Source organism: Mercenaria mercenaria, chromosome 3 (assembly GCF_021730395.1).
Source record: "Mercenaria mercenaria strain notata chromosome 3, MADL_Memer_1, whole genome shotgun sequence".
Classification (NCBI taxonomy): domain Eukaryota; kingdom Metazoa; phylum Mollusca; class Bivalvia; order Venerida; family Veneridae; genus Mercenaria; species Mercenaria mercenaria.
In genome coordinates this window covers 24023438-24044666 of record NC_069363.1, presented here as the reverse complement: position 1 = coordinate 24044666, position 21229 = coordinate 24023438, and the positions used below count along the sequence as shown (strand labels likewise).

General features: G+C 34.0%; 1 protein-coding gene across 4 annotated transcripts in view; it reads left to right on the top strand.

The window, feature by feature from the left end:
• The window catches only part of LOC123525265 (transient receptor potential cation channel subfamily A member 1-like), an 81214-nt gene that overhangs the window by 43425 nt on the left and 16560 nt on the right, over window positions 1-21229 (top strand). For 2 of the 4 annotated variants that reach the window (XM_045304163.2, XM_045304166.2), the window contains exons 2-9: window positions 15268-15424; window positions 15584-15759; window positions 16757-16864; window positions 17071-17179; window positions 18650-18747; window positions 19833-19880; window positions 20107-20295; window positions 20573-20773. In XM_045304163.2, coding sequence (XP_045160098.2) covers window positions 15268-15424; window positions 15584-15759; window positions 16757-16864; window positions 17071-17179; window positions 18650-18747; window positions 19833-19880; window positions 20107-20295; window positions 20573-20773 — 1086 coding nt within the window. Of the gene's footprint in view, window positions 1-2894; window positions 3051-11926; window positions 12370-15267; window positions 15425-15583; window positions 15760-16756; window positions 16865-17070; window positions 17180-18649; window positions 18748-19832; window positions 19881-20106; window positions 20296-20572; window positions 20774-21229 lie in introns of those variants that run through there. The other 2 variants (XM_045304164.2, XM_053538008.1) reach the window with 2 other exon arrangements.

Sequence of the window (21229 nt, the reverse complement as noted above, 5' to 3'; positions counted from 1 at the left end):
AGGCTCTTTGCCAGACTGCTCACTGCTAGATTCTGCCATATTTGTTGGAACGCCGGGCAACTCACAAGGATTAAAATCATCAAAAACTTTATTCTCATCAATTTTGTCACTATCTTCATATAATACTGCATTAGTCTGACTAAGAATATCACTTACAGTTATGTTATCGTCCTGAAAAACACTTGAATTAGAATCCTCCGACGGGCCTCTTTGTTTGAAAATATTACAACTGCTTACATTCCCGCTATCACTACTGTTTCTGTCTTTTCGTTTACTTCCACCCTTTTTCACCATTATTCAGCATTATGAATCGTTAATACATGTTTTAAATTATCTATAACTGATAAATCCAACTGAAAAACTCCTCAGAAAACTTTTAAATCTATTTTTTTATCATTATTTCACTGCCCGATTTAAAAAGCGGCCATTACCGCGCCGTGTCACGTGATCAACCATATGGGTATGAACAATCGGTTGTGGAATATCTAAATAGTGATACGAGATAAAAAAACATTTTCACTTTATCGATTAACATGTCATATGGGTATTGTTGTAAAAAAATAATCCTTTAACAAAAGAGAAGAGAGTTATACCATTTACAATGTTTTCTTAAGTTCAATACAGAGTGACTACAGAAGTACTTTCGCACGAGAATTTCTTTGTATTAGACGATCTACTTATATGAATGAATTACAGTCACGCGATTTGATTTGCTAAAAATACAATTTCAGAATGATTTAATTCATGAAAATGTGATACACATTTACTATGGATAATGGATTTAAAAAGAACATGAGTTAACGCAATTTGTTAAAACCTTCTAAAATGTCCAATCAGATCTTTAACAAAGTAAGCAAGATTTGTCAAAGTAGACCCCCTTGTACTTGATAATAAATCTTTAAACTTGATAATATTCGGCCTTTGATAGAATCTTTTTGGTATAAGCTTTGATCTTTTATCAAAAAAGAAGGGACATTCTAATAAGTAGTGCATTTCATCACCAAGACTGTTAAAGTGACATAGTTGACACTTGCGCTCTTCATATCCTTAGGACGGCCAGCACATATTTATGCAATCTCGCCAGGCATATGTATGTTTTTGACAACACAGAAAATGACGCCACTCGACCTTCAGCTATTTCCGGAAGTAAATAAAATGAAAGTAGAAATGCTAAACTTGAAAACGAAAGCCGCATTTTGATTCGTGGTCGGTATCTATAAATCATTTAATTATATCTCAAAATATTTCGATTTATGAATATCACAAATAGTGCTATTGTACCGTCTTCAAGTTATTTAATAATTTCATAAAATCGATTTTAAAACGTCAAAAGTAGTTTTTATTGTTTTACTTTTGGATTTCGATAATTCATTAAGTGATATCCCTAAATCGATTTAATGACATCATAAATTAGAATTGAAAATATTACTAAATGGAATTAAAAAAGGGTGGCTATTAGGATATCCAATAATCGAATGATAGATATCTGTTAATCATTTTGTGATATATTTAAATGCATTTAAATACATCAGAAAGTAAGTAATAGCATCATGGAAAGAAATTCTTACATCCATAAATGATGATATTGATAAATGAATTAAGGACATCCATAACTGGATTTAGTATATCACAAAATAGCGAGTAAATAGTAAAATAGATTGCAGTCAAACATTTAAATGACTTTATTGGAGAAAACAGAAATGTGTCAAAAAGTGAAGTTTTCTAAAATAAATTAATGTATTTAAAGGTAATTGTAAGATTTATCTCAATAAGGGCTAATGTCGGCACAAGAACAAGAAGCCATCATATAATCTACTGCATTATAATGTCTGGGCAGTGGTGAAGTTCTGGATAGTGACATGGGACCTATCACGGTGAATTATCAAACGATAGACCTGTCTTATGCCAGATGAATACGAGGTATCTTTTTATTTAGAGTAGTATCCTCTCAAGATCCTGTCATGTCTTGTTAACTACTCTCATGTCTAACGTATGTATACTTTTGTCAGAGTGACGTATCTATTTGATAAACAACCATTCTTTTTTCTTAAAGCAACATGCTATCTGGACCGGTGAACATACTATCTTCTCAGAGTGTTGTATTATTTTGTTAAAAGGCCATCCCATTTTCTCAAAGGAACATGCTATCATGTCCAGTGAACTTATTATCTTGTCAGAGTGACGTACTATTTTGTTTATTTTGTTTAGTAAATGTTAAAAGGACTTAAACAATCCTTTTGTTTGAAAGTTCAATCAATAAAGCATTTAATTGGTTGTTTCAATTAGTAAGTATCATGGGAACATAACTTAGGAACGATGCTATGATGTAATTATTTAACACAATGTATATCAATAATTGATAAATGGAAAACAGTTTGTTCTAATTGATTTCTTTGTGTGTTACTAATTCATCGTCAGTGTTTCGTGGTTCTGAAACCCCAGGGAGAATACTCTTCTTTTGGAAGGAAGGGGAGTTATAAAATAAACAATGCTAAAAAAATAAGTTGCATAAGCTATTTTTTGCGATCTGCTTTTACTAATGTTTTAGTTCTAATTATTCTTGCGCATTTATCTTAAGCATTCATGTAATAATTTCCAGAGTGTCCGTTCATGAATAGAAAAAGTGATTACACAATTTGTTCTGATTTGTTCCAATTGATCCAAACAGCGAGAAAAACAATATGTATTGAAAACTTTGAATTTACAGCTTCAAATTTCTTTGATTGCGAAATGTCATCATTTCAAGCTTTGGTGCTATTTTCCTAAAAGTTTGTCATATGGAAATATTTCCAATATCCGTTCATGGTTTTGAGTTGTGACTTTTGCGTCCAATATGCAGTTGCTTATATATAAAACTATTGGACTTCGTATCGCTGAATATAGATAAATAGTGTTATTTGCAAATCAAAATGTTTAAACGAGATAAAGGAGTTAAAATACACGATACATATATATTTACGACGGGAATTCAAGAAGAAGGGTTGAAATTTCGTAAAGACAAAAATATGAACAATTTCCAGGACAAGAAAACTCAGAAAAAAATTTACCAGGTATGTTTTGTGAATTTTGGAAATAAATTTAGTTTCCTTACTTGTCGCTATGATTATTTCGGTAAATGATTCAGACATTTCAGAAATACTTAAACGAATTCATCCTTTTGATTTCATCAGTTTTTTACCATTTTTGTCTTGAAAAGACCTTTTTCGTTATGGCACAAGTTAGCTATTACAACGCAAAACTTTGAAATGAATATACTGTATTTTGTTCATTAATTTTTCGGAGACGTTATATTTATAACAATAACTTATTTATTATAATGAAAGCAAAATTACAGTTTTTCAATAAAATTTGTCGGTGATTTGTCCGTACCGAAAACTGTCAATTTAAAATAATTCGCGAGGAAGTGAAAATGTTTCCAACAGTAAAACATGAAGACATAGCGATCGACCAATAGATATATCTACTCATATTTTCCCATCTTTATGATAAATTCCATTTATTCGGCTTTCGGCAAACTGTTGATTTATTCATTGAAGCATAAAGTAAATAAACTGAAAATCAGACGTATTTTTTCAAGGAAAATGAATTAGAAAAAATCATTTTGCAGTTTGCTGACGCAAATTGGGTTTTAATTCAGACGTATTTTATTTTATTTTATTTTATTTCACAAATGATAAGTGATAAAATCACGAGTATTCTTTTAAAACAAAAGAGGTGTAGAAGACTGGTCGTCGTCATCGAACAAAAAGCTTTCCAATCGTGATTCGAGAAAAAGAAAAAAATCTATGGTATTTGTTTAAAGTCTAATTTTGGTCATGATAAGGATTTAAATACTGCAAAACAATTAGATGACTGCTGCTCTAATATGAACAGAGTTGGCAAGTTTTCTTTCTTTCTTTTTTTAAACTCAAGTGTATGTATGAAGTGGTTATATTCAACTAATTGCATGGGGATAATTGACTTGCAGACTACGAAAAGACATGTTGCAATATATTTAGAAATTTAACTGTTTCGTTTTTATTATGTCAGTTGGGTTTTTATAACAATGTTATGATTGACAAGTGAAGTAATCTGTATTCATTTTAAATTTTGTACCGCTTTCAAAATAACCCGTGCCAAATCCATTAGACTATTCTTGAATTAACACAATGTCTTCGCTATATCCTCATGACTTCACTTTCCATGCTTGACAAATTTTACATATCTTTCTGACCATGTATTTTTCATATTAGTAGACTTTTCGGATTTTTGTTACGCACCCTTTCAAATAAAAGTTCCTGTTAGAAAATATTGTATTTAAATACCTTTAGACTTTAATTTGGGACCTTATCCCACTTTTCATGGTTTTTAAATGCAATGCATCAGAAGATTCCATGTCCACCGCCGTATGAAAACATCTGCGGATGAATCTAAATTGTATCTTGTAATAAAGTGGAGTTCTGTTCAGTCCTGGCTAGATGGCGTTTTTTGCTATATATTTCATTGGCATTGTCAATTTGTGGGTGATCTGCATATGTTTTGGCTGTGGTTACGCTGGATGCTTCAAGTGATTTATTTATGTTAACGATAGTCCGATTTCGGAACTGCATACTTGTTCTCTTCTGTCTAACGCTGGTCCCCTTTCACATAGTATTCTCTTCACTTCATGTTCTTTATTGCTGTAAAATCTGTGATACATGACCATAATAATCGAGGTAGATTTATAACGTCTTGCTGTTTGCATAATATTGATATATTAGACTTGTTGAATTATCATCAAACTTGTTTAAGCTTGTTAATTTGGCATACATTCTGTATAGGCAAAAGAAAATAAGAAACGCTTGGGAAATCCTGGTTTTACGTGCCACACTCAATTTCTGTTTATGCAGCAATAAAAGCTCAAGACTGTCAGATCTTAGTACAGTTTTCTTATTTTTCAAAAATGTATAAAATGCCAAACACAAATGTAGGTTCGGAATGAGTTCTATATACATGACATCTTTAAACAGTAATGCCGCCCAATGACGTGGTCATTTGAATACGGTCCAACAACCTTTGAGATAGCACCAACAACCTACGCTTTTGTCATCCGACGCATCTGTGTAAAGCTCTAAAACTGATCTTCCACAAACTCTGAATCATGGAATAAACGCATTCCATTAAATTCATCTAAAAATCACATCCATACTTTAGTGTCACCGATCATATCCCTCGATACCTGAATGAAATGATGCGGCTTTTTAGCTTGAGCCATTTAGTCATGAAACCTACGATTAAACGACCTTCCTGCAGGATAGCTTTCGCAGTAAAATGCCGTAAGCCGAATGTTGAGTTTGATTTTTGTGCAAGAAACTAATTCCGTAAGTGCAGATTTTGCTTTTAGAACTTTGTCCTTTGGGACTCTTACCATTTGATTCGCTGCGTCAATTTCTAGTCCTAAAAAATAATGGTTTGTACAGGACCGACCCATTTATCTTCACTTAAGGGAACATTCAAAGCGCTGCACACGCTATCAAATGATTGCATAAGAAATTTACAACTACTTTAATTGGATTTAACCATAAAAAATAGTTGTCTAGAAGGTGGTCAAAAGTGTTGCAGTTTGCTACATAACTTACTAAGCATTAAAGAAAGGTCTAAGATTTTTCGAATACGAAGCAAGAGCAAGACGCCCTTTGAGGTAGACTTTCCTAGACCTAGTAGCCCTCACATGATTTAATGCCTAAAAGATCGAAGTCTCCGAGCCAAACGGGGCATAAATTAAATGCTGATGATATGTTAGCTTTAGCCGTAAATGCGGATTTCCCAATTTTTTGTACCATCTTTACCGCGTTATCAAAAGAACTTAACATGACTATATTTATGGTCTATATAATCGTTTACACTAAAGCCAGGAGGAAAGGATAAATTAGTTACCAAACGGAAACCTCCGGTTTTCTTTGAGACTAAACCGACAGGATTTATTTGAACAACCAACCCTAACCCTTGACATTGGTGGTGATGAAAATCGACCTATAATTCTCCCAAGAGAAGCATCTCTTGTAGTTTTGAATTTTCATTTTCCGTATTTTGTTGAGCTGACAAGAGCTTAGAAAATAGAACCTGTATAATTTAGTTTAAACGCATTTTAAAACTATCAACTCTCAAGGCTTTATCATATGTGATAGGGTATTGCTCATTTTTATTCTTCAAGTACGTCTAAGTTAATTGGAGTACCTGCTAATTTTGCGTGGCGTCTTTGTGTTGTCTTAGCAACAGTGACTGAACGGTTGGGAAATGTTGAGAGATTTGGCTTTATCCCAATATGACGTCGAGCATACTGTTGATAACAAGGCTGGGGTCTAACATAGGTATTTGCAGAGAAACAACGCTGTGCCGTGTGATTACCACCACACTTTAGACATGCATTGGCATATGGACATGAGTTGTTTAAACAATATCCCTTACTATTTCACTCAAAGCATTTTTCTGATGGTTGCGGATTGTTCTACATGCTGTAATGGAGACATAGATAGCATCCAATACTCAGTGTCAATGTTTTCCCATTTAGTACTCCGAGAATTTAATTTGACTTTTGTAGCCGGAATTGTTTAATGCCTAGATGCTGCAAGTCTTACATTTGTGAGATACTTCAACTGATCAAAATAAATATTCAGGATGTTTGGTCACAAAAATAGAAATGAAAATGAGAAAAGCGTCGGTCCACTTCTCAAGTTTTTCAATTCACTTTAGAGTACCTTGATGTGAGGGCACAATTATATTGTTGTTTATCAGTTGAATTTGTTTCATGGTAGGGTCTTCGGGTTTATTTTGTAACAAAATTTGTAAATCAACAAACTCATCATTCCAGATCGTTTCCTTATTCTTAAGACTGACATAAGCACCTATCATACTATTTGAACAGGTTATGATCATAACACCTGGTATTTTGGGTAGAGTATCTGGAGCTGCTCCTGTGGTATCTTAACTTCTGTAGCCCGATAGTAACTGTAGGTAGAGTTCTAATCAGCGGCGTCTTCGTCATCAGGCAGCGTGCACTGGTCCGTGCGTGTCCTCTTTTGTTGTACTTGTTCAAGGACTTAGAGCTATTCCTTTTGGATTTCGCCATATTTATGTAAAAGAAAAGAAAAAAATATTTTATGTGTACCGTTTTTTTTCTTCTTTATATTGGACTATAATGATAATCATTATTATCATCATCATATTATTGCTATTATTATCATTATTATTATTATTATTATTATTATTCAATCCGTACAATTTTACAGATTCTACTATTGTAACTGTATATTATAACTTATTTATATTCTAATTAGAACTATTGATTTATTTTTATTCTTACTTCCATTGCAAGCACAAATTATGATGCAAGTTTTTCCCGTAGATCTATATATGAACTCTGGTGCCAAGAGGTATGATAATGAAAATTTATTATTATCTAATTTATTTAAAACGTATAGCCAAATTACTTTAAACATGTTCTTAACTCCTTTATATAGTGTTTATAATAATAAATGACAAAACCTTAACTTGATGACAGTGGTTTATAATTTGTAAAAATCGAGAAATATTAAAAAGAAAAAGAGATTTTGTATACAAATTATTCTTTAAGTTATTGAAAAACTGAATGTATATAATTTGTGTAGTTGATATTTTGATAACGTTAAATACAAGCGTTGATAGTCCTTGACTACCTTTTTATGTTACCATTGCTATAATTATATTTGAATTATTGTAAACAATAGGATTTGGGTCATTTATAGACAATTTGTGTTAATTACAGTGATAGCTGAATCTCAACATCACACACTGTGTTATATACAATAGTAAAGGGGAACCAACTATTTGTCACCGTGGCTCAGTGGTTAAGGCGTCCACCTCGGGATCGGGAGGTCGAAGGTTCGAGCCCCATGGGAAGCGTTCGTCCGGGACTCCGGGGGATGTTTGTCATGGGACTCGTTCCGAAATGGCCGGTTCGTGAGCCGCGAGCTTGTTAAATGAATGGTTACCGACTTCTATCCGCCTGGCGCCTGGCATAGTGGTACGAGTTGGGAGGTAATTGATACGCACAATAAAGGTGTCTCATAAGTCAAATTGGCTGGCCCTTTCAATAGGGGTGACACTATGATAAACAAGACCTTTACCTTTACCTTTTATTTGTTAGATTAAATACTCGTTGTAAATATGGATAGTAAAATACTCTGTTCGAATTTGGACCAATCAGAAACAAGTTCTATAAATAGCACCAATCAAAGTTCACTTCAGCTGAGGTATAAATATGTACACGGATGACAGAGAGGTCTGTACTCTACATGACATTCAGTCTATGCTTCATTGTGTCTGAAAGGGCGGATGGACCGTTATTAAACTTAAACACTGACTGACAGAGAGGTCATTCTGTATCCAGCGAGGATTCCATTAATAATTTATCCAAGTACCTTGATGAGGAAGTTATTGCAAGTATACTGTCAGGGCAGATAAATTATGAAAAAAGACGTTAACTTTGAAGTTTATAAACTAAAGAAGAACTGTAGAATTTTAACAAGCTTTTGAGCTATAGGGCCAGCGCATAGGAGTTTTACCTTAACGGTCGTTGAATGCTATAGACGATAGCAAATGTAGGCTGAGCATCGAAAAAGCTGAGGCAGAGACATAGTGTTTGGTAACCTACTGAGATAGTAGGAGTGTTCCAACTTACAGACGAGGTTCAGCGTTATTGGTGAAGTAACGCCAAGGCATCGGGGTTATACCTGTATAGTAGTTGAATACTATATTTGATAGTATATAGTCGCTGAGGTATCCAGGAGTCAGGGCAAACATACTGAGTTGCAGCTTCAATAAAAAAGACATAGGCTGGACTGAGCATCTATACGATAGTACTCATATGTTGCAGATTCAAAGAAATTGTGTGACAGAAACTTCTACGTAAGACCAGTCAAGTATAGTATCCCCAGCCTATAGGAGTTTGGGCTGATTATCATTAATTGAAGTAATTTAAGTTTGTTAGTTTGAAACATTAGGTGATTTGTCTGGTCTTTGAAATTATTTAGCTCCTCATTGAAATCATTTACGAATCATTGGTACACGAATCATTTAGGCAAGGTAGCAAGAGGAAAATTTTTTGTTTTATACTCTTCTGTGAAATACTGAAATTTACCAGTGAAATAAAATTGATATTTTTACTGTTTCAAAGAGTGAAAATATAATTTTTATTTTTCACTGTTACGGAACTACATTTGAACGCGAAATGATATGAATTATAAATGTTAGGAAATTCCTTGCAAAATATTCTACAGTCAAGGTAAAGATGTATAAAAATAATAAAAGGATCATAGATATTTACATTTTATCATAATAAAATGTCAAAGAAATCAGAAAACGTAATAGAACTATTTATAGTTTTTCTACAAAGACATCCTGACGTCACGACATTAACGTGATGCGATGCACGTGACGTTGCGCGGGCAAACTGAATATATTTTGGTCAAAACCATTAAAATGCATAAAATAAATAGAAAATGTGTTTGTTTCAGTGTAAGATCGAAATATATTTCACTAGTGAACACCATAGTTTACATTTTCAAAATATTGCATTATAGTGTTCACTCGGTGAAATATATTTCGATCTTACACTAAAACAAACAAATATCCTCTGTATATACGAGATATTTGGTCTCACCAGCTATATGTTTCAACAAAGGACATTCTACATCGCTTATCAGCTAGTCTAAGACAAAGTCACCTTAGTGATTGGACCCATTTCACTGTTCAAGATACTAAAAGCGTAGGCACTTCCATGGGTCATATAACTCGTATCCTGACAATCTTCAAGAAATAATTCTATAAATGCTATATTAAGGTATTAGATCACTAATAGAGAACCTCCTTTTTGAAGAGTATTCAATTCTTACCATAAACCTACTTTTACTGCAATGATATGGGGGGCGTAGGTTCAAGCTCTACTGGAACCAATTTTTTTTCCCTTATTTTCCTTTTTTTCTAGTAAGTTTTTACTTCTTTCAAGACTTATTATTGATTTCTTGTACAAAAATGGAAAAAGATGAATCTTATAAGTGATTTCTTGGTGTCAAAGTAAATTTACTACTTAAACAGAAGGGATAGAGTTACACATCTTTAAAAATATTGAGTTACACGCGGTGAAAGTACTCTCTTTTGCTTTCACTCTTAGATTATATATTGTGGAAGAAAGTTAGGTAGGTTTTACGTCTGCCCTAAGTTTACTTTTAAATGGAGTAAGCAAAATTCAAAACAGAAACACAGCATTCGACCTTATTTTTTCAATGTTGATGTATGAATTCTGTCTCATTTAGTCCGTTTACTTGAAGCACCATAGAAAAATGATATTGACTTTTTATTTTGTGTTTTATAATTGTTTACTAATAGTTTGATGTTTCTTTTATTAAAATTAATGGTAAAATGAGTTCTCTGCAAACGTTTTTGATAGTGGCTATCACTTTGAAATTTGTCTCTACTTGAGCTTGAGGAGATACCATAAGTTATACAAATTTTATCAAAAAAAACGGCACGGTAAAAGTTGTTTCAAAACTGCAAAATAGTGCAAAACACGGTTACCTTTCAGAATATACCAAGCAAAGGCCATTTTGTAAAAATTACTATTAGTGATCTTATACCTTTATACCACATGTGCATCCTCTGTTGAACATTCCGTTTCGACAATCTTGACATTTTATTGAATCCTTATCCACGATGAACGATGGTACGATGATGAAAATGCGACGGTGCTATAATGAAACATTGATGGTACGATGGTAAAAACGCGATGGCACGATGATGAAATCGTGATGGTACGATGGTGAAATGTTGATATTATATCGCGTTTTCTTCATCGTACTATCGCGTTTTTACCATTAGACCATCGCATTTTCATCATCCTTAACATCATGCCACCGCATTTTCACCATCGTGCCATCGCGTTATAACTATTGTACCATCGCGTTTTCAACATCGTATCATCGCGTTTTCACCATCGCATCATTTCGTTATCACCATCGTACCATCGTGTTTTCACCATCGTGCACAATTAGATATCTCGGTGCATTCCTTGACGAAACTTTGAACTTTAAAGATCATGTAAATCGCAAATGTCCTACAGCCATGTTGAATTACATACGAATTAAGGACATTCGTAAATATTTAAGGAAAGCAGCCACTGAAATTAAGAAATAATTTATAGCAAAACAGTGCTTTATCACTATTTATACACGATGGGCGGTTATATATCGGGCGTAATAATTTCACGAGGGTGCAGCCCGAGTGAAATTATTTCGGACGACTTATAACCGCCCGAGTGTATAAATAGTGATACAGCACTGTTTTGCCATAAATTATTTCGATTTTAATATGTCTTTATTGTAAAATTTATATCAAATATGATGGAACTGTTTCTTCGGGCAAGCATGGCGCCAAAAGTAGGCCTTTGTTTATACACGCCAAGGCCGGAAATGGTAATACGTCTTGCGGCAGAGTTCACTTCCTGTTCTCATGTACGAGACACGTGATGGACGTCAGATTTTAACATACACTGTGGTAGACTTGTCATAGGACATATCAATCGCATTTAACCGATTGAAAACCCTTATTGCATTGCAAAGAACATATGTTGCAAGAACCGTAGACCATATGCACGTTATTTTCTGTCTGCATGCACCGATGTGTCATGTATGTATGATTTAAATACAGTCGGGGCATACTTTGACCTGTACAAATTTGTATTTATCAAGGCTAATATTGATGTATCCATATACCATACTACAAGCCTGATTGTCAAGTAAAAGTGTATCAGTGGTCCCTTATTAACTACGCAATAAACACGCTAAAACTTAAAGATTGCTTAAGATACAGGTATATAGTCATGAAAAGTTTAACATCTTTCTGTATTAAATCATAAAAAGTAGAAAATTCGGAACACATAGTAATCAATTGCACACGTATTTATCTTTCTACATTCAGGTTCAAATGTAATTATCGTTAAAACATGAAAGCGTGGCGATCAAATAGATCAAACTCGCTCCATTGCACATGTAGTAAATATATTTAAACTTTCTGTTAAATAGGAAAATTTAGGACATAAACCAGGATAACGAAACAATGTCTGCTTTTTCAATGAAAGGTAGAAATAGAAAACTATTGTCTAAGTCGATCAAACAATCAAATGTTTTATTGGACGATGATGCCGATTTAAATTTGTTGTGTAAAACATGTAAGGAACAAAATCAAAACATGCCGGAAGTTAACAAAGAAGTGAAAAGAAAGTTTACTTTAAAACCCTTAAAACGTTGTCAGAAAGAACAGGAGACTCAGTGTGCGCTTAAAATAATTACTGTAAAGGATATATATATTGTATTACAAGTAAGTAGGTAGAAAAATTTATGAACTTTGTGTATATCAAAATAGATGTTCTAGGTAAGGAAGCGTTCTGGATCCAGCAGAGAGAGAGAGTTGTGCCAAGTCCTACAAAATCCTGCGCAAGACGTGCGCATTACTTACAACCTTCTTCGTACGACAAAAACTCCTATATACGATTTACTCTTGCGTAGGAATTGATAACTACTATGTAGGGCATAATATCGCTCACGTAAGATTTACTAACTTAACTTCTACTTACGACCTACTAACTCCAAGGAACGACTTACTACAAGGTACGACTTTCTAACTCTTAGTATATAAGTCGTACGTAAGACTTTCTAAAACTTTCTCTACTGGCACCAGGACACTTACCTGAACCATCATTAAAAGTCAATTAAAATGGTAGAAAAGGATAACAGTACATTCATGGGAGACACTTGTCAGCTTGAAGTGCTTTAGCTTAAGACACCGACACAAAATAAGACATATTCAAAGCAGTTGGTTTTATTCAACATGCATGCAGTATTTATAAAAGTATTTTGAAATAATATTTGCAAAATACCGTAGTAACCAAATTTTTATTATACCAGAAATTCGAGTGATTTTTCAATGACTTATCATGTTTCAATATAATGTACACTAACGTCCACTTGACACCACAATTCAACTAGCGAATTTAAATTTAAATCAATGTTCTTTTTGTGTGTGAAAACATAAAGGATTACTGGCTACAACAACTGTGTAAAAGGGGCTGACGACCAGGATTATGTCAAAGCATCATAAGTTTTAAAACATATATAAGCACTTGTTGAATGTATTTGAATCATATATATAGTACGTTATAAAAGTTGAGCGAGGTTAACACTCGCTATTTTATATCAAGTTTTACAATGTGACTAACGCGTTATAAGTGTATTTTTATAAATCAGTTAGTTTAGCAGATGAACTAATCAATATACTCTGTTCTTATTTTCTTGTATCAACTAATACCCACTTAGTGGCCCCTACACGGCAATCACAGTCTCTAGGCTGATTATATTACTAGAAATAATGTCAGAACTAATTCCAACAAAATGTTTTATTGATGATTTATAACCTTTAGTTACTTATGCAGTACAAGAATAAAGTCCTCAAAAGAAATCTAAGCCAAACTCTGAAAATAAAGTAATATTTAAGGACAGCTTCCTTTAGATTTTAATTATACAATAAATCATTGCAAAATCTAAAATAGAATCAATTAAACGAAATATTAGTATCATTTCTTTATCCACATGCATGCATTACATAATAAAGCGGTTGAAGAAGCATATTATAAATAATTGCCCAAACTGTTTATGATTTTTGAGCAAATGTTGATGTTATCATGTACCCCACCCATCTGCAGTAACATTGTGAATACATTTTTGTTTGACGAATACCCTTTAAATGTTTCTCTTTCTTATTCTGACTTTGAGATATAGTTGTTTGTTGTTCAAGCCCTTTTATTTCCAATGCCGGCAAGTTTGTTGTAGAAATCTGTACTGTATGTATTAATTTGATTAGAATTTCTATGTTCTGAATTTTGATACCTATGTTCTAAATTTTGACATCCTGAAGCTCTCTCACTAAGATTGTAAAATACTAAAGGCATATCACCAGAAAGCACAATTTTTTTTCTGATATTCAAAGATAGTAAAGCAGTAAATGAACAGAGCATATGGTCCATAGTAACGGCCATAATATGTAGTAGATATTACTTCAGAATTCCAAATCTAATATATCACAAATGTGCCATGGTATTTTTAAGGACATTTTATATGTGTTTCATTTTCTTACTTGTATACCACTTATATCACACGAAAAACTTTATGTTGGAATTAGTTCAACCGAAAAAGTTAAAATGATCGGCTTTAAGAGAATAACCCCTTCCTTATTAACAGAAAACATTCCAAATACCAATACCAAATATGGAGTTTCGCTAGTACATAAAACAATTAGGAATATTCCTAATTTTACACGAAATACCCATGCCAGGTTGACAAATACTTCATTGATGTCATACTGCAGACCACCAGTTATAAGCAGATGTCTCTGGCAATGTCAGTGTATTTTTTCTTCCTTATGTTACTGACAGTCATGACGCTATTACATTGTTTCCATGTCATATTTTCTCCATGTTTGGAACACAATTGACATATTTCACATGAAAGCGTGAGGTGGTCGGAAAGGTCAATTTGTTTACTTTTTGGTAAATGTTAATATTTGAGGTTAAATTTCAGTTTTGATAACGTGCAGTAAGCTGTAGAATTATACTTAATAAAATAATTGAAGGTCAACGATGTTTTTGTACTTTTAATAATGGAATGATCCGTTATTTAGGAAATAATAATCAGTACAATACAAAACAGTACAATAGTGGTTCTATCCTAAATACAACGGTACTGACTTCCCTAATCAACAGACGAGTACATTGAACTCTCAAACGTCAAAATCAAATTATAGTCAGTGTAATAAATTAAATCTTGTTCATATACACACAGAAAACCCGAACGATTTTACCTATATATAGACGTAGACATAAATGTGAACAATTTATCTTTATTGCCGATCAGGTTAGAATATATAAGATTGGGATCAGTACTTTGTGCAGTTTAAATTGCATTTTGTATATGCTAATTATTATCAAGTGTTTAAGGCTTTTAAGCATTCTGAAAAATTCTCGTTGCATTGAGTAATAAAAATACACACATACACTGGCATGCCCTCGAAAAACCAACTGAAAGAAAAAACTGAAACGGCTTTTAATTTATTTGCACATATGTTTTAGATTATAACTGTTGCTAAAATAATAAAGTCACCACTGCGGATGCAAGGTTGACAGTTACTTGAGAAACAATAAAATGATTTTTTTTCTGTTTTAAGGCAGCATCGAAAGGGAGCCTTGAAGATTTTCAGCGCCTGTATGAGAGTGACCCAAGTCGTATCAGCATTCAAGATGCCAAAGGCTGCACTCCCACACACAAGGCGGCGGAGGCGGGACGCGTCAATATTCTCACATTTATCCATGAAAAGGGAGGAGGTAACATATCTTTCCTGGATACTGCTGTACCTATATTCTCCGTAGTGTAGGGCACTAAATGTTACTAAACTTATGTGAAGCGTTACCCTGTTCTGTAACTATTTTTTAATAATTTCTCACAGATACAGGAATGACTAAAGTCTTTATTTGTTTGTTCAGATTTGAATGTGACAGATAACAATGGCAACACTCCCCTACATACAGCCGTAAAGAATGATAAACCATCTGCTGTGACATTTCTGCTGGACCACGGAGCAGACAGTGCCATCTTGAATGTTGACCAGCTAGCTCCTATACATCTTGCCGTTGACGTCAATGCTAGGAAAGCTCTCAAAGTTTGTAATCATTAACAAAGCTCTGTATTTTTATGCCCCCGGCATCTACTGATGCGAGAGGCATATAGTGATTGTCCTGTCCGTCCGTTCGTTCGTTCGTTCGTTCGTTCGTCCGTCCGTACGAGGTAAACCAAATGGGACCGTTTCGTCTGGCATCAATGTCCCTTACCAGAATGACTTGATACTAATGCAGATGTAACCTGTGACCATTCCTCATCTTCAGACATCACCTGTCCTCAGTTTGACCTTGACCTTGACCTCATTTTGGACTTAGGTTGCTTTATATGGGCCATCTCTTGGTTAACCAAATGGGACCGTTTCGTCTAGCATCAATACCGCTTACAAGAATGAATTGATACTAATACAGATGTAACCTGTGACCATTCCTCATCTTCAAACATCACCTGACCTCAGTTTGACCTTGACCTTGACCTCGTTTTGGAATTAGGTTGCTTTGTATCGACAAGGATGCCACCGGGGGCATCAAGCGTTTATTGAACGCAGCTCCTTGGTTTTTAATTTTTTTTTCTTGATCAAAGGTAACTTGTTTGTAAGTTTTATATGCAACGGTATATACTTGTTACATAACCGTAAGCAAAATATAAATGGAATTTGGTTCACTTGTAAACACTAGGTCACGTGTAGCAACCCAGGTTCGATCCCGACGTGTGCACTGGACTTTCGTAAATGATCGTCATAGTAATTCCCTTTTATACAGTTCTTGTTACAATCCATGCTGGCAAAACTCTCTCTCTCTGCGTGCGTGCGCGCGCGCGTGTGTGCATATGCCAGTCTCCACCTCTGACCGGCTTGGCAAATTGCTGTGCTAGTAATTAATTTCACGCCCTGAGCGTCATTTTATTTTGAAAGGCGCAATTAATATTATATATATATGATAGCAAACAAGATGAATAAATTATCGAAAAAATGAAACAGTCTGAAAAAATATTTGTTTCTCCGTTTATTAAAGACTTTATTTTAGACATGAATATTTCAGGCCCTGCTTATCCATGACAAAGTTGATCCCAACTTGAAAGGAGAAGCCGGTATGAGACCGCTGCATTATTGTGCCTACAAAGATAGAGACGAGTGTGCTGTGATGCTGGTAAGTCATTCCGCCGCGGTCATTCTCCAAAGATATTTTTCAGCTAAGTTTAGAGTTTAAGAGAAAGTTCAGGCTTTTGTAACAGCTGTGTTGAGTTCCTTTTACAGAGTCAGTAAACATACATTATAGATACATGTCTAGACTTGTATGCTCTACGGCTTCTGACTTATGTAACACTGTAACCAAGTATTAGTATTTCGTTGCAGCTTGAGAATGGTTCCAAACCATGTATAAAATGTGACAATGGGTTCTTTCCAATCAACATTGCAGGAAAATGCGCATCCGCCAGAACACTTGAAGTTCTTATCAAACACGGTGAGCATAAATTATAAATATCTTTCGGAATTTCCCAGTAAGTGATTATCACAGAATTAAAAGTCTTTAGTAAGACTGCGACTTAGAATGTAATTTTATTGAAATATAACTGTAAAGAACCTGCTATGTGCTGCTAGTATGTTTCTAACATGTTTGACAATATTTCTGTCAAAGGAACATTTTAGCGATTGGTTCATAAATACTTTGTTTTATTAAAGTTATTATGTAAGAATACTAAGACTCTGACAAACGCAATTGTGTCTTTGCTTTCCTGGTTGGATAAATCGAAGTTTGATACTTTTTCACGGACATTAAATTGTTGTATCGGCTGTCGTAGTTGAATAAATGATATTTTCAGAGACGTTAGAAAAACAATTGTTGCGTATCGAAGTTGGATAAATGAAACTTTGATTTTTTCAGAGACATTTGATAAACTATTTTTGGTTGCGGGTTTATCCCGCTACCAAAGTTAAAATGATTTCTGACAATCATGTATATTCATACACTGGCATTTAAACAGAAAATAAATCTACCAAAACCCCGCATTCATCAGACATTTCAAGGCTTTGATTGTATTAGCTATCGTGGTTCGGTAAATGGAGCCTTGATATTTTCAGAAACATTTAATGAACAATTGTTATACTTGCTGTCGTAGTTTCTGAATGGCCGTTGATACACTTAAAGACCTTGATAAACAGTTGCTGTATTCGCTGCCGCGGTTTGGTAAATGGAACTTAGATAATTAAGAAACATTTAGATAAACAGTTGTTGTACTTACTCTCGTGGTTTGGGGAATATGATACATACAGAGACATTTAATAAACAATTGCTTTATTCGTGGCGTGGTTTGGTTAATGGAACGGTGATGTATTCTGGGTCATTAGATAAACCATTTAGTATTTGCTGTTGTGGTTTGGTTTATGGAATTTTTATAACTAAGTGTCATTAGAAAATATTGTTGCATTCGTTTTCATAACTGGGTAGATGAAGCCTTGATACTTCCGTAGATATTTGATAACAATTTTTGTATGTCGCGGCTGGGTAAATGGAAATTTGATACTTTCAGACGAATTTAAATAAGCTGTGATGTTTTCTAGGTCATTCAATAAACAATTTTTGTGTTTGCTGTCGTGGTTTGACGAAAGGAATTTTTATACTTTAAGGGAAATTAAAAACAGTTTTTGCATTCACTGTCTTGGCTGGGTAGTTAGAATCTTGATACTTTCAGAGACATTAAATAAACAGTTGTTGTATGTCGTGGTTGGCTAAATGGGACCTTGATACACTCAGACACATCAAACAATGTATTCGCTGCCGCGCTTTGGTGTATGATACCGTTGTACTTTCAGGAACGTTACATAAACAACTGCTGTATTTGCTATTGTGGTTTTTAACAATTATTACAATTGTTTTCAGTTCATTTAAATGAAATACAAACAAATATTATATTAATGTATGATTACTTTGCAGTTGAGGCTTTAGGTTATAAAAGAGAAGACGTGTTAAGCTTTTCCGACAAGGAAAACAATATGCCACTCCATTGTGCTGTCAACAGTGGCGATCTAAAGGTGAATATTACTAATGAAATAATGTAGCGCACCATTAATCTGGTGATTCTTTTTTCAAAATGTTACATGCTTAAGTGATAGTTTTTCATTCTTTGTTCTTGTGTGAAAGATTACTACTAAATGTTGTGTAAAACTATTATTATAATACTGCATGTAAAACATTGCATAACACTCTTTTCCTGTATGAAACACGTTGAAGTGTTTTACAGCAATTGCGAATCTTAAGAATAATTTATCTATTGACTTAACAGAAATATGAAAATACAGAAATAAAACCTATAGTGGCAAATTTTAAAATGATAAAGATTAAGCATTAAAAAGAAATGATTGATCGGTTAGTTTGTACGGTATTGAGCACAGGACGTTTATAAGCAGTCGATTTAACATCTCTTATATAAATTTGATTGAGAGAGAGTTCAATAAAACAGGACCCCAATTTTTGGCACAACTAAAGATACCGTGTCTATTGATCCTAGTTTTGTCACTTCCCTCTTAACGAACAGCATGTTCGTAATATAGTCTGCGGACATGTCCTGTATAGCCTTGTAGGTATGGTTCAGAACTTTGTACTGTACTCTATATCACACGGGTAGCTAATGTAGCTCCTCGAATACAGTGATCAAATCGTAAGGTAACCGGGCTGTTCACCAAAGAGTTGATAATACATAACAGGGTTATCAAAACTTTACCTCGATCTGCAAGGTTTTATTCTACCTGGATGGATTTTTCCGGGCCTAGGTTCCAATAGACTCTTGTACAGAATGTGATCGGCCCTGACAAAACACACGAGAGCTGAATGGCTCATTGCAGATCAAGTTACTGTTCTGATGACATTTTGCTATATACTTGAATTAAAATAACATAACGTGTTACCAACAGACAAAATACGTATAGGCATTTAGGAAACATCAAAAGTTAAACATGCATGTATGTACAAGTGGTAGAAGAATAAATATGTGTAATCCGCACACTACGACACAAAACCTCTAATGTGAGAAAAATACGAGAAAGCATTGGATTGCTTTAAAAAGCAACAGTCAGCACGAAATTAAATACTTGTAATGACAGAAATTTTGATATTCCAGGCCGTAAAAGTGTGTTTGTCAGCAGGTGCTCCAGTTGATGCAAAGCAAGTAAGTGACTGCTGAATTCGTATTCGTTATATTTATATCTAACTCTGATTTCAAAATGCGAAATATTAGTTGCACTTTTTTTGTGAATATATCATAAATCTACCAGTTTAGCTTCTTGATATTTTGTTCTCATATGTTCGTTACATCTGCAATATGTACAGCAAACTTTTGGAAGTACAGTTTTATAATTAAAAAAGTTAACATGCTGTGATTTATTATATTACAGGAGGACAGTTCTACGCCCCTACATTTTGCCTGTGCTCAGGGTAGCATTGATATGGTGAAACTCATGCAGGAGATGCAGCCTGAAAGATTCAAGCAAGCAGTCCTAACAGCAGATGTTCTCAAAATGACTCCTCTTCACAGAGCAGCACATTTTGACCACGTCACAGTTGTAGTATATCTGATAGAACATGTACGAATTCTTAAGTATTCTTTAGTTCATTTACACATCCAGGCAATATGAATCACGATCTGTTAAGTATCGAGTTCCATATACTTCAAATGATAGGGTCACCAGTTCTATAGATTGTACTCACTAACTAACAAAGAGCCATTATTAAAACAGATTTTGAAACTTTCGTATTAAATATGTTTATCCATGTATTTAGACGTGTTATCGTGATTTATAAACTGGTTACAGTTTTGCACAACTTTGCTGATACATGACTGATTTTCAAACATTTTCTTAGGGTGCAGACATTAATGCACAAGACACAAATGAACGAACACCGTTGCTTCTCGCGTCTTCTAAAGGTGGATGGAAAACTGTTAGCTTTCTACTCAAGCAGAATGCTGATATAACGGTGAGAGACAAAGAAAACAGGAACTTTCTGCATCTTGCTATCAAATATGGAGCACCGATAAACAGTTTTGGGTGTTCTGTATTAAAGGTATGTACAAATGTATATTAAAATTGCTAAACAGTTATTACGTATGCCATCATGTTCACCCAATTGATAAGAGCACTCCCATATATACTTGAAGGCTGTACTTCACGGCTTTTTATCTGGGCCATTTTGAAACTTTAAATATATTTTCATCACATTAACCAGCATTTTCAGATTAAAAGTATAAATCGAATTAATGTACAAATACTGTTTATGAGGCTGGAAGTGTAGTTGAAATTTATAATCTCACATTGAAGTACACTTCTGCACAAGATGATAATTAAATTCCCATTAGAGCCACTTCGTTGCATTTCATGTTTTATTACACCAAACTCACTTAAGTGTTTTAAAGCAATCATTGCAAAGAGGGTAAAGTTGAAATACAATGTATATTAGTAACACATCATGGACACGTTTTAAATATTTAGACATTTTTAATCTTGTTTAAAAATGTTTAGG